This window comes from Rhineura floridana, chromosome 6 (genome assembly GCF_030035675.1).
Source record: "Rhineura floridana isolate rRhiFlo1 chromosome 6, rRhiFlo1.hap2, whole genome shotgun sequence".
NCBI classification, from domain to species: Eukaryota; Metazoa; Chordata; class Lepidosauria; order Squamata; family Rhineuridae; genus Rhineura; species Rhineura floridana.
In genome coordinates, this window is record NC_084485.1 from 135,235,239 (window position 1) to 135,254,008 (window position 18,770).

The 18,770-nt window shown below is 42.0% G+C and overlaps 1 protein-coding gene across 9 annotated transcripts in view; it reads left to right on the forward strand.

Annotated features, from left to right (window-relative positions):
- Positions 1-677: 677 nt before the first annotated feature.
- NTNG1 (netrin G1) overlaps positions 678-18,770 on the forward strand; it is a 327,946-nt gene continuing 309,853 nt past the window's right edge. For 6 of the 9 annotated variants that reach the window (XM_061633869.1, XM_061633871.1, XM_061633873.1 and 3 more), the window contains exons 1-2: positions 678-2,211; positions 9,942-10,662. In XM_061633869.1, coding sequence (XP_061489853.1) covers positions 10,417-10,662 — 246 coding nt within the window. In that variant the 5' untranslated portion in view covers positions 678-2,211; positions 9,942-10,416. Of the gene's footprint in view, positions 2,212-6,832; positions 6,869-9,941; positions 10,663-18,770 lie in introns of all 9 variants that reach the window. The other 3 variants (XM_061633866.1, XM_061633867.1, XM_061633868.1) reach the window with 3 other exon arrangements.

Consider the following 18,770-nt stretch of genomic DNA (forward strand, 5'->3'; position numbering starts at 1 on the left):
TATGGCCCATCAAACCAATCAGAGCTGAGATTAAAAGAGCATCATGCACATGTGACTCCATCAGTTGTGAATGGTGCTGATACATGCACCATAAATAGCTGTTTCCCTTTAGGAAACGGGCAAGTAGTTGGCCCTAAATCCTTTTCAGATGGCTGCTTCTGTGTTTAATGCAGGAAACCCCGAGGACTGAAAAATATGTACACTGTTCACAAGTGACAGCGCTGTGCATCACCTGCCCTGGAACTGAATATGAAGTGCCATTCACGGCAGAGGTGGGGAACCTGTGGCCCTCCAGTTCTTGCTGGACTGCAACTCCCATCATCCTGGACCCTTGGCCATGCTGGCTGGGGCTGATGGGAGTTGGAGTCCATCAACATCTGGAGGGTCACAAGTCCACACACAGACATACACACTCTCGTTACATCAGTGAGCCTTAATCCTCAGTTAAATGTGTTGAGGAACTGCCTGTCATCTGTGGCATATAGAAAACATCCTAAGGCGAATAAATGAGGGGTGCGGGATGGAGGCGAAGGCGACAGTTTTGGTGGTAAGTTGTAAGGGGGCTGTAGGAAGCCGGAGATAACATCGGCTTTAGGACCGCTCGGAGCGCTCAGGTCTGGAGGTAGTATAAGGTTTGCAATCTCTCTACTTGCTGGCAGTTGCAGGAGAAGATTGCTTTTAAGTGAAACGGCTGTGCCACCCCCTCCGCGCCTTCCTCTCTCTCTCCCTCTTCTTCCTTTCCCCTCCCTCTCCAATTGATCGCGTCCTGTCCTTAAGTTTGCGAGCTTCTGTTCGCCACTGCAGGGGCCGTGGCGAGCGAGCGAGCGCCAAGGAGCTGCCGGTGCCTAAGGAGAATTGGCAGTCCAGCAAAAAGGCAGCCTCGGCGCGGGGCGGGGTGCGCGTCTATCGCCTCCGATGGACTTTTCCGTGTCTCGCCGTCGACGCTGATGTGCAGGGACGTTTCTGACTGGAGCGTCGCGACGCGCCCAGGAAGCACCGGCGGGCCCTGCGAGGCGAGGAGGATCTCCGCGGCGCCAAGGCTAATTGCTGTGATTTATGTCCCTTCCGAGTACCTTCAACGTCGGCGATCGAAAATAAAATGAAAGCTGGGGGGGCTTCCGCAGCACCAGCAGCCGCCGGGGGAGCAGCCGCACCACCTCGAGCCGCCGCGGCCAGCGGGCAACCAGCGAGCGCCCCGCGCCTCCCGACCAAAAGTTTGACGCCAAGAAGTGTGGCTGGCTGAGGAAGCCCCGACCAGGGAAGGGCGAAGGCGGGGCTGGAGCGGGACGGCTAAAGGGGAGACCTCCCACACCTTGCCACGCCGATTCCCCTTCCCTCCCCCTATCCCCTGCCGCCCTTACCGCCGCCTCTGTCCGATCCCTGCCGCTGAAGATCGGGCAGTGGGATTCCCCCCTACGTCGTTGCCCAAGCCGGGCTGATCTCCAAAGGGGCCGCGCCGGAGGAGTGGCTAATCCCCCGGGCGCGCAGAGGGAGCGCTGAACGTCCGGAGCGCCAGGCAGCCCGAGGTTTTCTTCTTTTTTTTTCTTGCCTCGCCCGTTCGCGTCTTTTTTTTTTTTCTGGCGTGAGCTGCAACTTTAGTAGCTGGGAGAGAAGCGGCGGCGGCACGCTGGAGAAGCGGCCGAAGTGGCCCCGTTTTCCCCCGCGTCTACGGTGCCGGGGGGGTCTGACTTGAGGCTCCTGCTCCGGCCAAGGGGGTCCCACGCCTGCTTCCGTGGCCTCTTCTTCTTTTCTCTCTCTAACGCACAGCGATCGCTGCCCCGCCTGGTGAGTACACCACGCTCAACTCTAGCCCGCCCGTTGCCCTCCCTTCTGCCCGCACTGCGCCGCTTCCCGAGGAAGGCAGGTGGCAAACTTTTTTCCGGGAAGCGGGGAGGGGGGGGATTCTTCCCACTTCTCTCGCTTATTCCAGTGCGCAGAGCGAGTAAAATCGGACAAGCTTCGAAAGCTGCCCCTTGGGGAAACTTCGCTGCTTGCCAAACCTATGCAGACAAAATCCCATCCGAGGTTGGGACTTTCCCACCTCGTCGCCCAAAGGGCTACCTGAAGCGGACCTCTTTTGACATCCGGGGCTGGAGGGATGGAAAGGTGAGCATCCGGTCGTATTGGATCTGGATGCCATGCTGTGGCTTGCTGAGATCTGCTAAACCTTCAAAAGAGGAAGGGAAAAGAGAAGAGAAGCATCCGGAGTGGGTTAGTAGATATATATATATATATATATCCCCTTTGGGTTGTCGATTATCCGAACTTTTATGATGTGTAACATCTTGGTATGGATATGGATATCTCTGTAGCAAGGAGAATTATTGTGATTTTATTGCGTTTCCTCCCCCCCCCGCGCAGTAACCAATTAAGAGGTTTTTAGAAGAGAAAAAGGAGATCAAATTTAAGATACAAATAGAAACTGCGCCCTCTATCGTTCATCTGGGGTCTTCCACGGGGAAGGCAATCCAATTTGCAATCCCGTTATCTCGGCCAAAAGGGCGGAAGCGTGCTAGCGGGGATTTCAAAGGCTTTGTTTCTAGGAGAGATGGCAATTGACCTGTTGTTATACCGAACACGTTTAATGGTAGGGAAGAAATCAGACACCTTGTCTTCCAAGGCAGTGCAGCTATAGATGCAGCGTCTCCCCTTAAATGTATTCTCCTAGTGGGGTGCCTTCAACTCTGAACCATCTAATTAGAGTTTGGTTCATGGTTCAATCAGTTATCTTCCTGCCATGGACCTCGCTAGTTTAGCATATTTCTTTTTTTTAAATCACATAATCCGTGACACCGGATTTAAAGAAGGGAGAGATCTCGTTTTACAAAGGATAAAGAAGGGGTCTTACTTCCAACACTAGATTTTTCATTGGAAAAAATGGTTTAAAAATGTCAGGCTGTAAGAAAAGAGAATACATTTGCTAAACAAGGAATAAATAGATAAATAGAAAAAATTGAGTGGCTCTGAGCCAAAGCTGCCAAAGGTGCATCATTCATTCTGAATCCGAGTGGCTTTCAGTTCTATGAATAAAGATTTTTCTGCAGGGAGGAAATAGAATACAAAACACAGCATCAAACATCTGGGATGGATGGCTTAAGACCAACTCCAATGGGGTCTTTACTTCTAATCTGAACTGACAGACAATTTCTCTGAACTGATCAGATATAAATGGGGAAGGGGATGAGTTCATCCCCCAAAACCAAGAAGCACCAGATGACAGTGAGTTAAGATGAAAATGTGTATTCAGCAGAGAGTAACTCTTAAAAGTTTTCATACTTGCATCTCATCGGGAAGTTTTACATTGGGAAGTATTAGTCATTCCAAATTAGGCTTGCTTTCTTCGCTCATCTTTCTATTTTCCAAATATATGAGGATAGGGGAATAAATGAGTAGATGGTGCAAATGATGGGTGGCAAGGTCCTAGGTACTTCCTTTTCCTCTTGGGTTTCCTGACTGGTTTGAAAAGATCCCAGCCCTGTACCTGCTTACTTGGAAGTAAGCCACAGTGCACTCAGTGGGGCTTAACTCTGAGTCAGTATGTAAAGGATTGTTTTGTCAAATGTATTTTACAGCACAGTACAGTCGTGTTACTCTAGAAATTAGTTCCTGGAAGTCATTTATACCATTAGAAAAACCAGCCCTCACTTTTCTACCTGAGGAAGAGTTTTAGGTTACTCAAAAGCTTTCTGTGTTTACCCCCCCCCCAAAAAAAGTTGGTTCCACAAAAGTTATCATTTGAATCCTTTTGAATCCTGCATTAAATGTTTCCGCAGCAATTCATAAGAAGTGATGGATATTCATGATCAAAGGTACAGAATCGTTATTGCTTGATTTAAAGAAAACCACAGCTTTTTCACTTATCAGTAATCAATTATTTACATACATTTCACAGGTCATAAATACTGAAATTCGGCTGAAAAAAATATACCAGGGGTGTCATAAGAAGCAATCCCGTACACATGGGTAAACCTATTAATCTAAGTGAGACTTCTACATATATTGCTTTTCCCGGGATTGCTGCCATAATCTGTAGTTCCTGTCCAGCAGCTTTTCTTACATTGTGCTGGCACCAATCCTTTCCATAAGCAACCCACTGGTAATTACCTAACAGTTGCAAACAAAATGAATTTCTATGCAAACTACATAAAAGAAGGAGAGGTGTTTCATCAGTCTGTGGGGATTATTACAATCAGTGCTTCCAACAGTTACCAATAATATTGCCCCCAGACGGAAGCATGTGATTAATTTTCACTCCCTTTTGAAATCTGATGATGTGGTGCATGCTATAACATTTGTGTACTGTGTTTTCTATACAGTGCTGCAACAGAGAGAAACCTGAACAATCATTTTAGGTTGCTTTAGAGCCCTTGATTTTCATGATAAAATTTCAAATTGTCTTTTTTCTCTCTTACAGTTTAAAATTCCAATATCCTCTGTACCTTCCTGAGGGAAAAAGATCTACATTGTTCCACAGTTAATTTTTTTAAATTGCATGTTTTTATTAGACTCTTTACCATCAAAATCGTCTTATAAATTCCCCCACACTGAATGGATTTTACTACTTTTTCAGCTTAAGGGCATAAAGCATATACCCCATTATCCATATGATCCAATTTTTGCTTGTTTAGCAACTAATTTAGTATTTATGAAAAGCAGTGGGCTGGTTCTAAATACAGAGATTTCTCATATGTTCCTATATATCAGGTTCCTATAGTGGTGGAGGGGCACCATGGAAACTTGGCATCTATCATTTTTGATCCCGTGTTCAAGGGGGTAAAATGTGCTCCTATTTAGCTTGCAAAGTTGACTAAATTTGATGTTTGTTTGTTTGAAAAGCAGTGGGTGGTTTTAAATGCTGAGACTATCCTACTCAATTTGACTTCTTGAGGATGGGAATGAGTGGAAAATTGGCATTTATTATTGCAAATTCTGGATTGTGTTCATACCAATGTTATTGGAACATTTTAAGAAAAGGGGAAAAAAGAACACCAAAATGCCATGATAGGTTTAAAATGAAACTCTGTAGAGGACAGCATAAAATACAATGGACAAATTTACCTATCTGCTACATGACCTTCATTCTTTATCAGTATCTCTGTCTATCTATATTTTAACAGATAAGCGTAAAATACTAAATTCTGTTTGATTTGCATGTGACAATAATAACCAAAGGCTGCAAACATAATCACACTTTAAAATGCATAACAATGGGACTTATTACCAAGTAAATTTATCTAGGGCTGGTTTTGAGGTGATTTATTATTATTATTATTATTATTATTAAAATCAGGCCTATGAGTAGAGGTAATCCTCACCTGGAGAGTTCTTTTGACTATCTGATCAGCTTTTTCTTGGATCACAGGTTTTATAACAAGATGGTGATGATTGTGAGTGTGGGAGGCGGATGCTGTTTCCAGTGACCCAGCCTACTACAAGATGCTCCATTTGCCAGCAAAATGCTAATAAGAATTGACAGTTGTATTTTATAATAATTAATTACAGCTGGGATGCACTTTTGGGGTCTGACTTGGGATATCAAATTTGGTATGCATAATGAATATAACATGTGAGGTTGGACAGCAGTCATCTTTCCATGTCTAAGAATAGACTGCTGCTTATGAAGTCATTTATAGAACTGTTTTAATCATGATAAATAGAAGTTAAGAATGTGTGTGCTGGGGTATAAGCTATATGCCTAATGCTTCACAAATTGGATTGTATTTTTGAAGCAACCCCAATAATATCAGTCATTGGTGGTGGTTGTTTTTTTAAAATTGTTCACCTTGGTGGGAGGGTGGGGGACGCCTGTTGTATTTTTTATCAGAATGTAGAGAATAGGGCATATGTGGAAAATTCACCTCAGGAGCGATGAGCTATCAGTAACAAAGGACAGCTCCAGCTCACAATGTGCCTTGGCTTTATTGAATACAGTTAGCATAATCCATTTATTTTTCCAGTGGGTTGCAATCACCTTTCCTTCCGTCAGTGAGGATGCCAGTTTAACACTGCAGATTGCACAATCAGATGGTAAGCAGAGGTTATAAAGTCAGAAAGGGTTCAAAAACCAGACATCTGTCAGTTATTTACACTTTGCTGTTATGGATCAAATACTGAACTGGAAAAATACTAGGGGGGAATCCTGCCTTACATTGCCCTTATTCTTCAAAACTCCATACATCTTCTACAGAAGTTAAAGTTCAAAACAGTTGTGATCCTAAGAACATTCAACTGGAAATATTATTTGATTGTATTTAAAGGAATTGCACTGAAATAAACTTCTGTTCCAAGGAACATGCTTAGGATCAAAGTGGTAATTTGTAAGTTAATTTAAATTTTTTTTTAAAAATCATTATGATTATAGATAACTGAGATCTGGATTTCATGAGTGTCTTCCCCTCCCATTCACAAATGCAACAAGGGTCACATGATGTTGTTGCCAAGAACGCTGACGACCCTTAGCATATGATCTTTAATCAATATCTTCCCCTGTGTCAACGAGAGCTCATTAATAATGAGATGCTGCTGACTAGCTAAGCTATGCTGCGTTAGCTCTTGCCAAAGCATGACATTTTTAATACATTAATAATATGTTTGTAATGTAATGGAAAACTATTAATCATGTACTGGACAGGTGCCAGAAATTTAAGCTATAATTGGCTGCTTCTTGTCAAGCATGCCATTCACATGTTCTGGTATCTGTCTGATACTCAAATCAGCTGCACAATCTCCACTTTCCCCTTGTCAGCACACTGCATTCCATCAATGATACAGTCTATAATTCTGTGTAATGACCATCATCATGACTCTAAACTTGCTTTAATTCTTTATACAGGGAAAAGAATTTAGCCTTGAGAACAGAGTGATAGTGGTCAGTGTTGCATTTAATCTCCATGTTCTGCACTGTAGATTGTAGTTTGTGTGTCTGTTTACATCTTGATGAAAGAGAAAATCTCCATTTGTTTTAGAACTGTTAGCTGTTTAAACACACATTTGCCCAGGAGTAAAGTATACTGAAAATAATAGTTTCCACCATCATGTGTAACAGAAATGTATCTACTTATTAAGGTATTTCATCATTTCAGTGTTCATTATATACAGCTTTGCTAGTATTCATACATTCGATTTTTTAAATAAATCAGAGTACACAAAAAGGGGAATGATTTGTTCAGGGAACTTCTGTTTCTGAATGGTGAATGAAAAAAATGAACTTTTTCTTATTTCTAGAAGGTGTATTTTTAGACTATACAATGGAAGAAACGCTTAAATAGTAGATTTGGAATTAAACACTGTTTCTAAATTACCAAATGAATGTATAAAGTTGTTTGGTGATAGATATAAGACTAGGCATATTGAAAATGAGGAGAGATGTTGGACAAGAAGGTGTGATTTTTAAAAGTATGTTCAGATTTCTTTTAACTACAAGAAACGCTTCTAAGTTTGTGACTATCTTACATTTGAAGTTCCAATACTGTGCAACCTATTGCTGGAAGGAAATCCAAGTAATCAGAACGCTTTCTAATACAATGCATTGCATGTAACAGCTGTACAATACCATTTTATGAAATGAATATAATAGGAAATTGCACTTGCGTCCATAAGGCAGTTACTGTAATTTGCTATGGAAACACAATTCAACCATCTGTTGGCACTGCGTAGTCTGTGTAGCTAAGTTCAGTTTCAAGACGGTGCCTTATTTGAATAGAAGGAACTTGTTTACAAAAACTGCTTTTAAGACCAGTGTCTCTTTCCCTGAAAGTGAGTGTTTGGAAGGAAATATAGTATCACAGAAGAAGTTGCGATAAAATGGCGTGTTCTTTTCACATATGCGGCATCATAGACATTAACGATATAACTAGCTAGAAGATCAAAACTGTATGAAGCACAGCTACTTCCATATGCTTACCCATCAATGGTTAAGAATTTGGTGATGCTGGTGGCAGACAATGTTTTACTAACAAACAGAATGTACAAAATGTGGCTGTATGATTAAACTCATCATCTTGAAAAAATTGCTAGAAAGGACCAGCTCCTTGTTCCCTTGAAGTCCATAATCAAGCTCCCAACACTGTTGCTCAGACAGCACCATTAAAGTAAAATAGTCTGGCATGTTGAAATGCTTCTATCTAAGTATTGCTCTAAAGGCAGTGGCCTGCACCGGTGGTGGCTAAACTCTGCCTTTTCAGGAGCCACAGTATTATCCATATGCTAGACTGTGAGTCTGGATAATCTGATTCACTCATAAATACGTAGGCTCCATAAGTCAGCACCATCTAGAACTCCACGGATTTTGAGCTCAAGCATCACATTATGTGCACATATGCTCAAGCTGCATGTCACATCTAAAAGAGGTGTCACAATCAAGTGTGGGATAGCTCTTTTTCTTGGAGCTTGAAAACATTTTCTCCTCCAAAACTGTTTGGAACTCTTATCACAACTAAAATCTGGTAGAGCGGGGCTGGACAGACTTCAAGGCTTGTTGGATCTATCTTGTATTTTTGTGTTTTTTTTAAAACTAGAACCCTGAGATCTACCATTCAGAGCCAAAAGCATTAGACTCAAAGCAGATGATGCCTTAGGAATTTTTTTTTCAGTACCAAAACTGAGCTGAGCTGACAGAGGACACAAAAGTCGCTGGTTCGCTTTCTTCATTTTGTTGCTTCTTTATTAATTTAGGTGGGGAAATTTAGGTCCTGACATTGTTTAACAACTGGGAGTCAGAAATCCTTGCCTAGCTCCTACAAACCACCCAGAGATCTACTGGCTATGCTCTGATCCCGTGGTCAGAGGCAGCATTCTTCTGAATACCAATTGCTGGAAACCGCAGGAGAGAAAAGTGCTGTTACACTCAGATCCTGCTTCCAGGCTTCGTATGGGCATCTGGTTGGCCACTGTGAGAACAGGATGCTGGACTATGGGCCATTGGCCTGATCCAGCAGGATCTTCTTATTTTCCTATGGCAGATCCTGATTATCTTCTGCCCACTCTTCTTGTAGAGCACTAGAGGCCAGAAAAAATGGCTTTGGGGGGGCTGGATTGAGCCAGAGGACCGTCAGGTGGACATCTAGGGCACATAGGCACCTTGTACACTTGGGCAAACTTCTGTGAAGATTTGGTGGTGGTTGTCTTTTTAAGTTGTGGCGTTTACATCGCTTTCATTCACAACACAGTCCCCTCTCCAGTGAACCGAGGGGTTTTGAGAGGATGGCTTCTGTTCTGGAAACTGACACATAAAAGGAGATTAAAATAATAATAATAAAAGAAAAGACAGAAGGCCTATAGAAAGGAGAAATAATTATTATAAGCTGCAAATGAGCCAACTGTTATCTTTGTCATTTAACACAATTAAACAAAAGAAGCAAAGCTCTTCCAGTACTAATAAGAAAAAATCCAAAGAGACAGAAGTGTGCTCATAATATCTCTCTTATTAAGCTAACAAAAGCTGAGACGTGTTTGGAGCTGTCTCCCAGGCCCTCTTCGCAAAAGATGAAAGCACGCAAGTTGTTGTCAGTCCTTTGTCGCTGTAATAAAAGATCCACCACCTTTGGTGGGTTGGGGGTTTATATCTCCCTGTCTGGTTATGAAACATGAAAACTGTTTAAGAGCTGTGGCTTGCTCTTGGGGTTTGCCAAGATGGAAATATCATTTTTGAAGCAAACAAACCGGGGAAGGGAGGGAGCCAAAACTCACCACAAACATGATGTATCTGTCTTTATAAGACCTCTCTAATAAATAATAGTTAAGTCCATCACGTCAGAATAGTTTTGGTGATGAGTGATTCTGGTAGTTTGCTCACTCCAGGGAAGCACCTCCGGTAAAGGTTATCCAGATTATTCCAATTTACCTTATGTTGTATCAAAGGCTCTTGAAATGTCAACATAGCGTATATTTTTCTAACGCATTGATTCTTGGACAATAACTCTTACTTTTATTGTTTCTAAAAGGGTGCTGGTGCCAGAAGAAAAGAATGATTGATGGCAGTTAGACGTGGACCTGTAGATGCTCAGCGTTTCACTTCACCAACAGATTTATCGGTTTGGCTGGCTGTTCTTCATGAGCCGAGAAAGGGGAGGATCGCTCAGGATTATTGACAGCACAGTTGAGGACTGGCAACGTTGCTAAACTGTCACCTGATTTTGGACGTTCTTTACATATGTGATTCAAGCCGTGATACACTTTTTCAAAAAAAAAAGGCAACAGATGTCCTTCAGATTGCTCTGAAAAAATCTATTTGATATGCTAGGCTTCCACCAAAGTTTCCAACTTTAAAAAGCAACCACTGTAATCTAACTCTTCTCCTCTGGTCCGGAACACATTCTTACAATAACTCCAGCTCCTGGTGTACATATATGTATAATATAGACTGCACTTAGTTCTCTACTGGTTATAGCTGCCAAGGCATCTGTAAAGGATTTAGAGATGTATTTGTCAAGATTCTTGTCAATCCACGCCCTTTGGGTTACTGTGTCTTCAGTGATACAGCATTATACTTCAGCTTGGGGACATTACGATGTGTGTAAAACCCAGATTTACACAGATGAAGGGAAGGTTTGGGATTACACGGCCTGTCAGCCAGAAGCCATAGATATGATGAAATATGTGAAAGTAAGCCTGGATCCACCTGATATAACTTGTGGAAATCCACCGGAGACCTTCTGCGGCATGGTAAGGCAAAAACCTGAATGTTGTATCACGGCCTAGAGTATAGATCCCTCAGCAAGACAAGGTGAATATCCTTAACTTTAGTCTTGTGGACCAAGGCCAAGGTTTTAACCTTAGGGCAAAAGCTGCATGACATTGTATACTTCAGGTCTGTAGCCATCAGGGCTATTTAAGCTGAAGAGTGGAGATAAGTAGCCATTCAGTGTTGTCTTTGTTTAGATCCAGTTGATATCAATGGGAAAACCTTTCCTGGCTTATTTAAATGAAGGGTGTATCCTTTCACAGCTGCAACAGTTTGGGTGGATATTTGCCTGGGTTCAGCTCCTGGTTTGGATCAAAATGTAAACAAGGTTTACAAGATTTGATTTCAAGTGCATTTCAGTGTTGCCAGGATCATAAAGTGGTGCAGAAATGGTCCTGGACATCTGTACTGTCTCTGCCAGGTAACTTCTCATTTGAAGGTATGAGCTTTTGCAAGGTTTGAGGTTCTTAAGAAAACATCCATATTCATCTGGTGACCTTGCAATCATATTTTTCAGAACTTTTTTTTTTATTTCTAAAGGCATTCAGTACATGGTCTTGTAAGTGATGTTGGTTTGTTCTGTAACGGAATGAACCCCCCAAAGTGGCAAGCACACTCTCTGGGATGAGATGAATAACTTACTGGTTATGTAAACTAGCAGTAGATAAAAATGCAGATGACGTGCATGTGAGTCTCTTCAATTTCACTGATATAGTTTCAAAGATAGGTCAGAAAAGTTAATGGCAACAATGAACCCACAGTCCAAAAGTGGCAAGCACACTTCTCTGAGATGAGATGAATAACTTGGTTATTCTACAACTTTACTGAATTTGTTTCAGAAATAATGTCAGAAAGGTTAAAGGCTCAAAAGCAAAAAGGCAAAGTGTGTGTGTGTGTGTGTGCGTGTGTTAAATGGAATTATATGTATCTCTAGGCTATTCAAATCAGTGACAGTCTTGTGTTTTATAATGTACATCTTGGGTTAAACCTGTGTACCATAGAACCTCAGGGCAAAATTGAAGGAAAGAGTCAGAATATGCAGTGAAATGATATCAAAGATTGAATGGCATGAAGTTCAAATTGCTTGAATACAAAACGTTGGAAATGTACATTCTGTCTCAACCTGTGCACATATGCTGGCAGTGGAATAGCTCGCTTAAGGCATTGTCCACCCTGTGCAAGTCCTATTCACATGAGCAAGAGTTCTGCAAGAGTGTTAGCATGCCCAGCTCTCTCATCCATTTCATTTGGATTTGCACAGAAGTTCTCAGTGAGTTGTGTTTATAATCCCTGTAAAAGAATGTTGCAGTTCTATCATAGACTCATATCGTTTTGAAATATAAAGTGAGTTTTGAAAAGAGTGCTCTCCTTCTGAAATGACTGAGACTTAAATGTCTGAAGAAGGTCACCAGCTCAGTGGTAGAAGTATATGCTTAGTATGTAATTCCTGGCATCTCTGGATAGGGCTAGGGAAATATTGAACTGACCAATGTCTGGCTCAGTATAAGGCCGCTTCCTACAGGGTACAGTACATACTGTTTGCTGGGGTGGAGTGGATGATGATGCAGTTACAGGAAGATTTCATTTTGAACACCTCTGTTTTTAGGAACATTTTTATACTGAGAATGGGAAGGCGCACACTGAAGCTTTTGTAAGATTGGTTTAAATTTAGGGTTTTCCAGTTCACAGTGGACACATCTGGCTTGCAGATCGCATATGTTTTCCTGTAAAATATGTTTGGCACGGATCAGGATTGTTGACAGCTGATCTTAGTTCTTTGTCAGGTCTCAAGACCATCACCTGAGGTTTCAAAGAGCAAAAAGGTGTTCTGTGCTGCCTGTAGCTCGGTCATAAGAATGAACTAGTACGTAATATTAAAAATAGAGCAGTCTGCAGCTTTTTGAATCTCACTCTTGCTTATTCAAAAAGCTGACAAACTGCTCTCAAGTAAGTGGGTTGTGTGAACAGAGCAGCCTTTGGTTGAGATTTGTGCTTCTTTGTTCTCATATACAAAAAAAAAATCAGAGGAATGTATTAATCAAAGACTGCAAATTAGCTTGAAAGGATGAAGGATGGCTCAGGAAAAACAAAAGGCAGAGGATCCCTGTTGCTTTTTATAAATAGCTACTTGCCTGGTTGCCTGTGGCGAACTAGAATTGCTTCCAGGTGATCAAAAATGTTTGTGGGCTAATAACTTTCCTGGGCTTCTTGGCAAGGTGACCTGTGTCTCTGTCTAACAGTGCAATCCTAACTATGTCTACTCAGAAGTAAGGGCTTCCTCTAGGGTAAGGGAGGTTAGGATTATAGCCTAAATCGTTAACCCTTGTTCTGGTTCTACAATATACTGTTGGATATAAAGTTATAAAGGCTTGATTAAAAAGTTAGGTAGGACACACAACATATAAGAGGCATAAGGATAATTATATGGCTGGCGTGACATCCCAGGCTTTGCTGCCTCTCGCCTCTTCCCATACTTGCTTATTGCATTAGTGATTTTAGCTCGGTATTTAGAGTACCAAGATTCAGGAGATCGAGACAGAAGACAGGGGAGAAGTTGGGAGAAGAGTGAGGTCGTCATGGGGGGAGGGACCTTGCACACAATCCACCAATGCGCTTGCGAATGGTCTGCCAATATAAGTAAGCAGAAGTTTCTTGGGAACAGTACCTGCCCAGTTCCACTAAAAAAACCCACATACCTCCAGAAGACAACCTGTTTTGTCAGAGTTTTATAGACTGCGCTGATGGAGATTCAGATGTATATGCTGTTCTGCACTGTAGATTGTCAGCCAGCCCCCATGTATCAAGCTGACACTTCTGTCTGTTTTTCAGAAGACAGGTAACAGCTGAAAAGAGACAGTTTATAACTAACCAGCATGAGTAAGGATACCTAGCCAAATACAGAGGATATATGACTAGGTGTTGTGTCAGCTGAGATGTCCAAGGGATGCAACCTGAAGTTCTTCTGGAAATCTTGAAACTTAATGAGCAAGAGAAGCTGGATCACCACATCCTTATGTTATTTTCAGTCAGAGGGATTTCTGAGGTTCCTTTTCTATGCACAGTTTCCAAACATTTTCTGAACAGAGGCCCTCAGCGCTCCAGTTTACAAATTAAAAGGAAGAGGTGGGGGGAGGGCATTGGCATGCAGTATTTCTTGGGCCTCTTGAAGAGACTCTTTGGGCCCTAGAACATGATGATCACTCCTAGTAGTGAAGTCAAGTGGAGGGTACCGACCAGATTGGAGCCTAAATGAGTCCACTGAGAAACAAGGAGATATTAATACACTCAGGGAAACCCTGAGGTTTAAGAAGCACAAGAGGGCAAATCCTACAAAACAACCAGGGAATGTTGAGTGTCATCATTAGAAAAGAAAACTGGAAAACTAGGGCTGAGGGAGTAGAATGCCCTCTTACAGTTCATAGCGGTAGTCGTTAACCTTGGCTCATGGACCCCTTTGATAATCTGATGAAAGCTATGGACCCCCATAAACAAATAAATAAATACAATTAATGTTATTGCATTGGATTTATTTTGTGTGTGCCCAGTTCACTGAAGCCTTGAAGCCCCTAGGGATCCATGGACCACAGGTTAAGAATCCTTGACTTATAGAATCCTAGAACATGTAGACTGGCTACAACCCTGAACAGCAACACTTTTGTTAGAAAGGGAAGATACACAGTAACGTTTTGTTGCAGGTACCCCTCCTCTGTATGGTATTGTTCTTTTGATGATGGTAAGGCCCCTTGAAACCAGAGCTTGGAAAAGTTACTTTTTTGAACTACAACTCACATCAGCCCCAGCCAGCATGGCCACTGGATTGGGCTGATGGGAGCTGTAGTTCAAAAAAGTAACTTTTCCAAGCTCTGCTTGAAACTGATAGGCTGCGCTGATGATGGCATGGAATGTTCAGTTGTGCAGAGAACAAAACATTTTGTAACCCTCCCTCTGTGAGAGAAGGGAAGAGCGGACCTCCCCCTTTCCATTTTGCAATTACTCTGTGGGTTGTGTCTGCTCTGTGCCATGCTCTGCTTCCTTTGGATTTTAATGGGAGCATTTTTAAAAATTATTTTCAAACTTGGTGCATGAGCAGTTTGGCATAGTTTTCAGTCGATGTCTCCCCACCCCATCCCCTTACAAGTTTCTACTGTGGAATAGCTCATCTTCACATTCATTAAACACTGGGTAAAACAGTAATTGTTATCAGGACACCTTTTTTCACTATTACTTAATCAGTGCACAGTTGTATATGTGCGCATCAGTTAAGTTACATCACAGAAAGGAATGTCAATGCCTTTCCATGATGTGATCACATCAAGATTCCTTTTCCTTCAGTATTTAAATGAATGCACAAATGTACTACTGTGCACTGGTGATCTTTAAGGAGGAGGGCAGGGCAAGAGATGCAAGCTGCACATGCATGGAGGTCTGATGCACCAGAATAAAAACAAAACAGAAGATGTTGTGCCATCAACAAGATCAGGTAATTTAGAATTCCAAAACCCAAGGGAAAATATAGATTTGAAGCTCAGTGGAAGAGCACATGCCTTCCATGTAGAAGGTACTGGGTTTGATCCTGACCTTTGGTCTGATAGAGCAGGATACTTATGTTCTTACTTCTCTGCCTGAAACTCTAGAGAGCTGCCACCAGTAGATGTAATCAGTACTGAGCTGGATGGACCAATTGTCTGGGAGCAAGGGGACTTCTTGTGTTCCTAATATTTATGCATATGCATCTCTCATATAGTTTAAGAAAATTATTTCCAGGGCCCTGGGTGGCTAAATGTCCAAAGGAGACAGTACTATGTAGAAATGACTGTGAGGCTGATGGTGTGCAAGGAGGGAGACAGAAAGAGGAAAAGTGCTAGTGACAAGTTGCCAGTGTCCACTTGAAATTCACAATCAGCTGCAGTTTATTGAAGAGTGGAATAGCTACGGTGGAAAGAGAGAGATGCTCACTCTCACTGCTTAGGCAGACTTGGCTTTCACAACCCAGTGCAACATCCGAGCGTCTTAAAAATGGTGACATTATCTTGGAATTATCTGCAGCATGCTGCCATTTTAGTTTAGCTTTATTTTTTGTTTTTGTTTCTGGAGAGGTTACACAGCAGCTTTGAAGGAGCCTACAGATAGAGGGAGCAGTGTGCATTTGTACAATTTATGGAGCAGAATTGCTGATGACAGCGGAAAAGCGAGCCTTTGAGTGCCGCTATGGATTTCCTAGCCAATCAAACCTAAATTAAGAAACAAAGATTATTAAAAAGTCTTCTGTGCATGTAATTCTGGCATAACGTTATGAGTTGGACCTTAAATGTTTTCCGTAGAGATTTTCAGCGTCATTAGTACGGCGAGCCTTTCATTACAAGTAGGCTCACTTTGCTAAAAAATTAGGGAAATAGAGGGCTCTCTGGTGTAGTTAGCAGTTCCATGATTCTGTTTACTGAAATAATTAAACCATCGGATTCCATTAATCAGACTAGTTTATAAGGCAAAAAGTGAAATGAAGCCGGGTTTTCATTTGGAAATGCCCTAATAATATATGCATGTTGGCTGGTCCATGACCGAAATACATTCATTCATTCATATATGCATGGATACTTAAGGACAACAAATCAATACAGCACTGAGGCAGCAATATCAAGACCAAATCTGCTGTGGAAGGTTGCTAGCTGGTAATTTATCAGGAAAGGGAAAATAACCAGTTCAGATTATATCCTTCCCTGCCTTCCTTTTTTCCTTGATGAAATTTATTTTTGGTGAACGTGCCTTTATGAATGAAGCTTATGCAATCTCTAAGCATTGCATTTCTTTTGCCTGTGATTTGCTTTTTTGGGGTTGTGTTCTGATGTTCCTGATTGTGTGGTTTTATGAAGCCACCTGAGTGTTTGGAGGGGTGGTATAGACCTTAATAAAATAACACTGTTTCAGTAGGCCGTTTCCCACACTCAGCAGCCTCTGGGTCATGGGAGGTCCGCATGTTTCCTACCACACGTAAGGTATGATGTGGGTGGCACATGAATACACTTAATTAGCATGATCTTCTTTCCCTTTTTCCTTTTTTGAGGGAAAGATTGGACTGATACGGTACACATAGTCACACGGGTATGAACTGTTCATGGCACATGTGACATTGTGCATGTGATAGCAGGTGCTCACACATATTATATTAATGCCTCACCAGAAATAGAGGATTGCTATATTGATAAGTGTGTGGACTTGCTCATTCTCTCATCGTGCCCATACCTTTGAAGGCTCACAGTTTAGGGCTCTCCCATATAGTCAATTTCAACATGAAACAAAGTGTATTTGTTTCTATTGTCTTGCTAGTGAGCAAAAACTTTTAAGTACTTCAAGGGGTAGACACCTTTCTGCTCTCCTCAGGGACCTCTGGATTAACAATGAAAGGGACTTGTCCCACTTCACCCATGCCTTGCATGTTTGACGTAGGGTAATTCTCACTTTAAAAAAAAGTTTTCATGAATAGATCAATTTGCTATGGATTTCAGCTATTGGATCATAGTTCCCGTGGCTTGATATAAGGCAAGACCTACAATCTGGGACTAGTGGGGAGGGTTGGCCACTTCTGGAATTTCAGTTTGTTGGCTTAGTTCTCTGCAACGTGTATTGTTATCCAAATGGTATATTTACATCTTTTTTTGAGACAGAGGAACACAGTTCACTGATAGAGCATCAGTCTTGCATGCAGAAGATCCCAAGTTCAATTCCCAGCATCTCCAGTAGGTCTGGGAGAGACTCCTGCCTCCAACCCTGAAGAGCCTCTGCTAGTCAGTGTAGACAGTACTGAGCTAGATGGACCAGATGGATTCATTATCTGACAGCTTCCTATGTTCCTTTGAAAATGTCATCTGAAATGTAACCATGAGCAAACATGAAATGGTGTTAGATTGTCAAAACAGTTCTGGACCATATTTTCAGATGCTCAAAATGCATGTCCACATGCAAAACTATTAAAGGTATGGCAGTAATGACATAGATTGCAAAAATATAACCTGAAATTGCCCACTGAAACACTATGCCCTGGAGCAGATTTTCAGATAGCACAAGCACAGAAGAAGACCTGTTTCAGATGGCTCACATGAATAGCTTCATGAGGAGCAGCCCACAGGGGTAGGGAACTTCCAGATGCTGTTGGTCTCTAACTCCCATCAGCCCCAACCACCATGGCCAATAGTCAGGGATGATGGGAGTTCTGTCTAGCAACATCCGGAGGGGTACAGGTTCCCCACCCCTGCTTTAAAATAATGTATGAAGCAGATCTGTTAAGGCCTATTCATGCAACCACCCCCACTTGAACATTCTTTTCCACTGAGAAAAGGTAAGGTACTGGTATCTGAAGGAGTGCCTCCTCCTGTATCAGCTACCTGCACTCTGAGAGAATCTGCTGAAGCCTTTCTTCCTTTGCCTCCTTCACCAGAGGTAAAGAAGTAGTCAATTGGAGCAGAGGCCCTTTTCCAACAGTTCACAATTCCCTCCCCAAAGAGTCCACCTGGCCACCTACATTGTTGTCCTTCAGGCTCCAGGTGAACACATTTGTATGTACTCTGGCATTTGAAAAGGTTATTACTGCTTGTGTTGTATGTATTCATTTCTTAGATTTCTTGGCCATCCTCTAGCTAGCTGAAGGACACAGGACAGTTTACATAAAATAAAAATATTATTTTATAAGATACAATACCTAAAAACCACAATGAAATGCAGTAAAGGAACTAACCTCAAAAGCTAAGTGGGATTATTATTATTATTATTAAAAAACAAACCACCCCACCCCAACAAAAGTCTGGGTAAAGTGGTGCATCTTGACTTGGAGACAAAAGATGTACAGTCTCGGGGGGGGGAGAGAATATTCTATAGCTTAGGTGCTACCGCTGAAAAGGCTCTGTATGTTTTTAGTATCTTATCTGCTGCTCTTACTCAGGGGTTTTGTTTGTTTTTGAGAGAGAGAGATTGAGAGAGAGAGATTGAGAGAGAGAGATTGCATCATTGGTTTTGATGTGAACTGCCCCCAAAATCTAGTAGGATGAAGGGTAGTATATAAATGTTTTGTGAAAAGGGAGAAGCTAAATGATGTGGC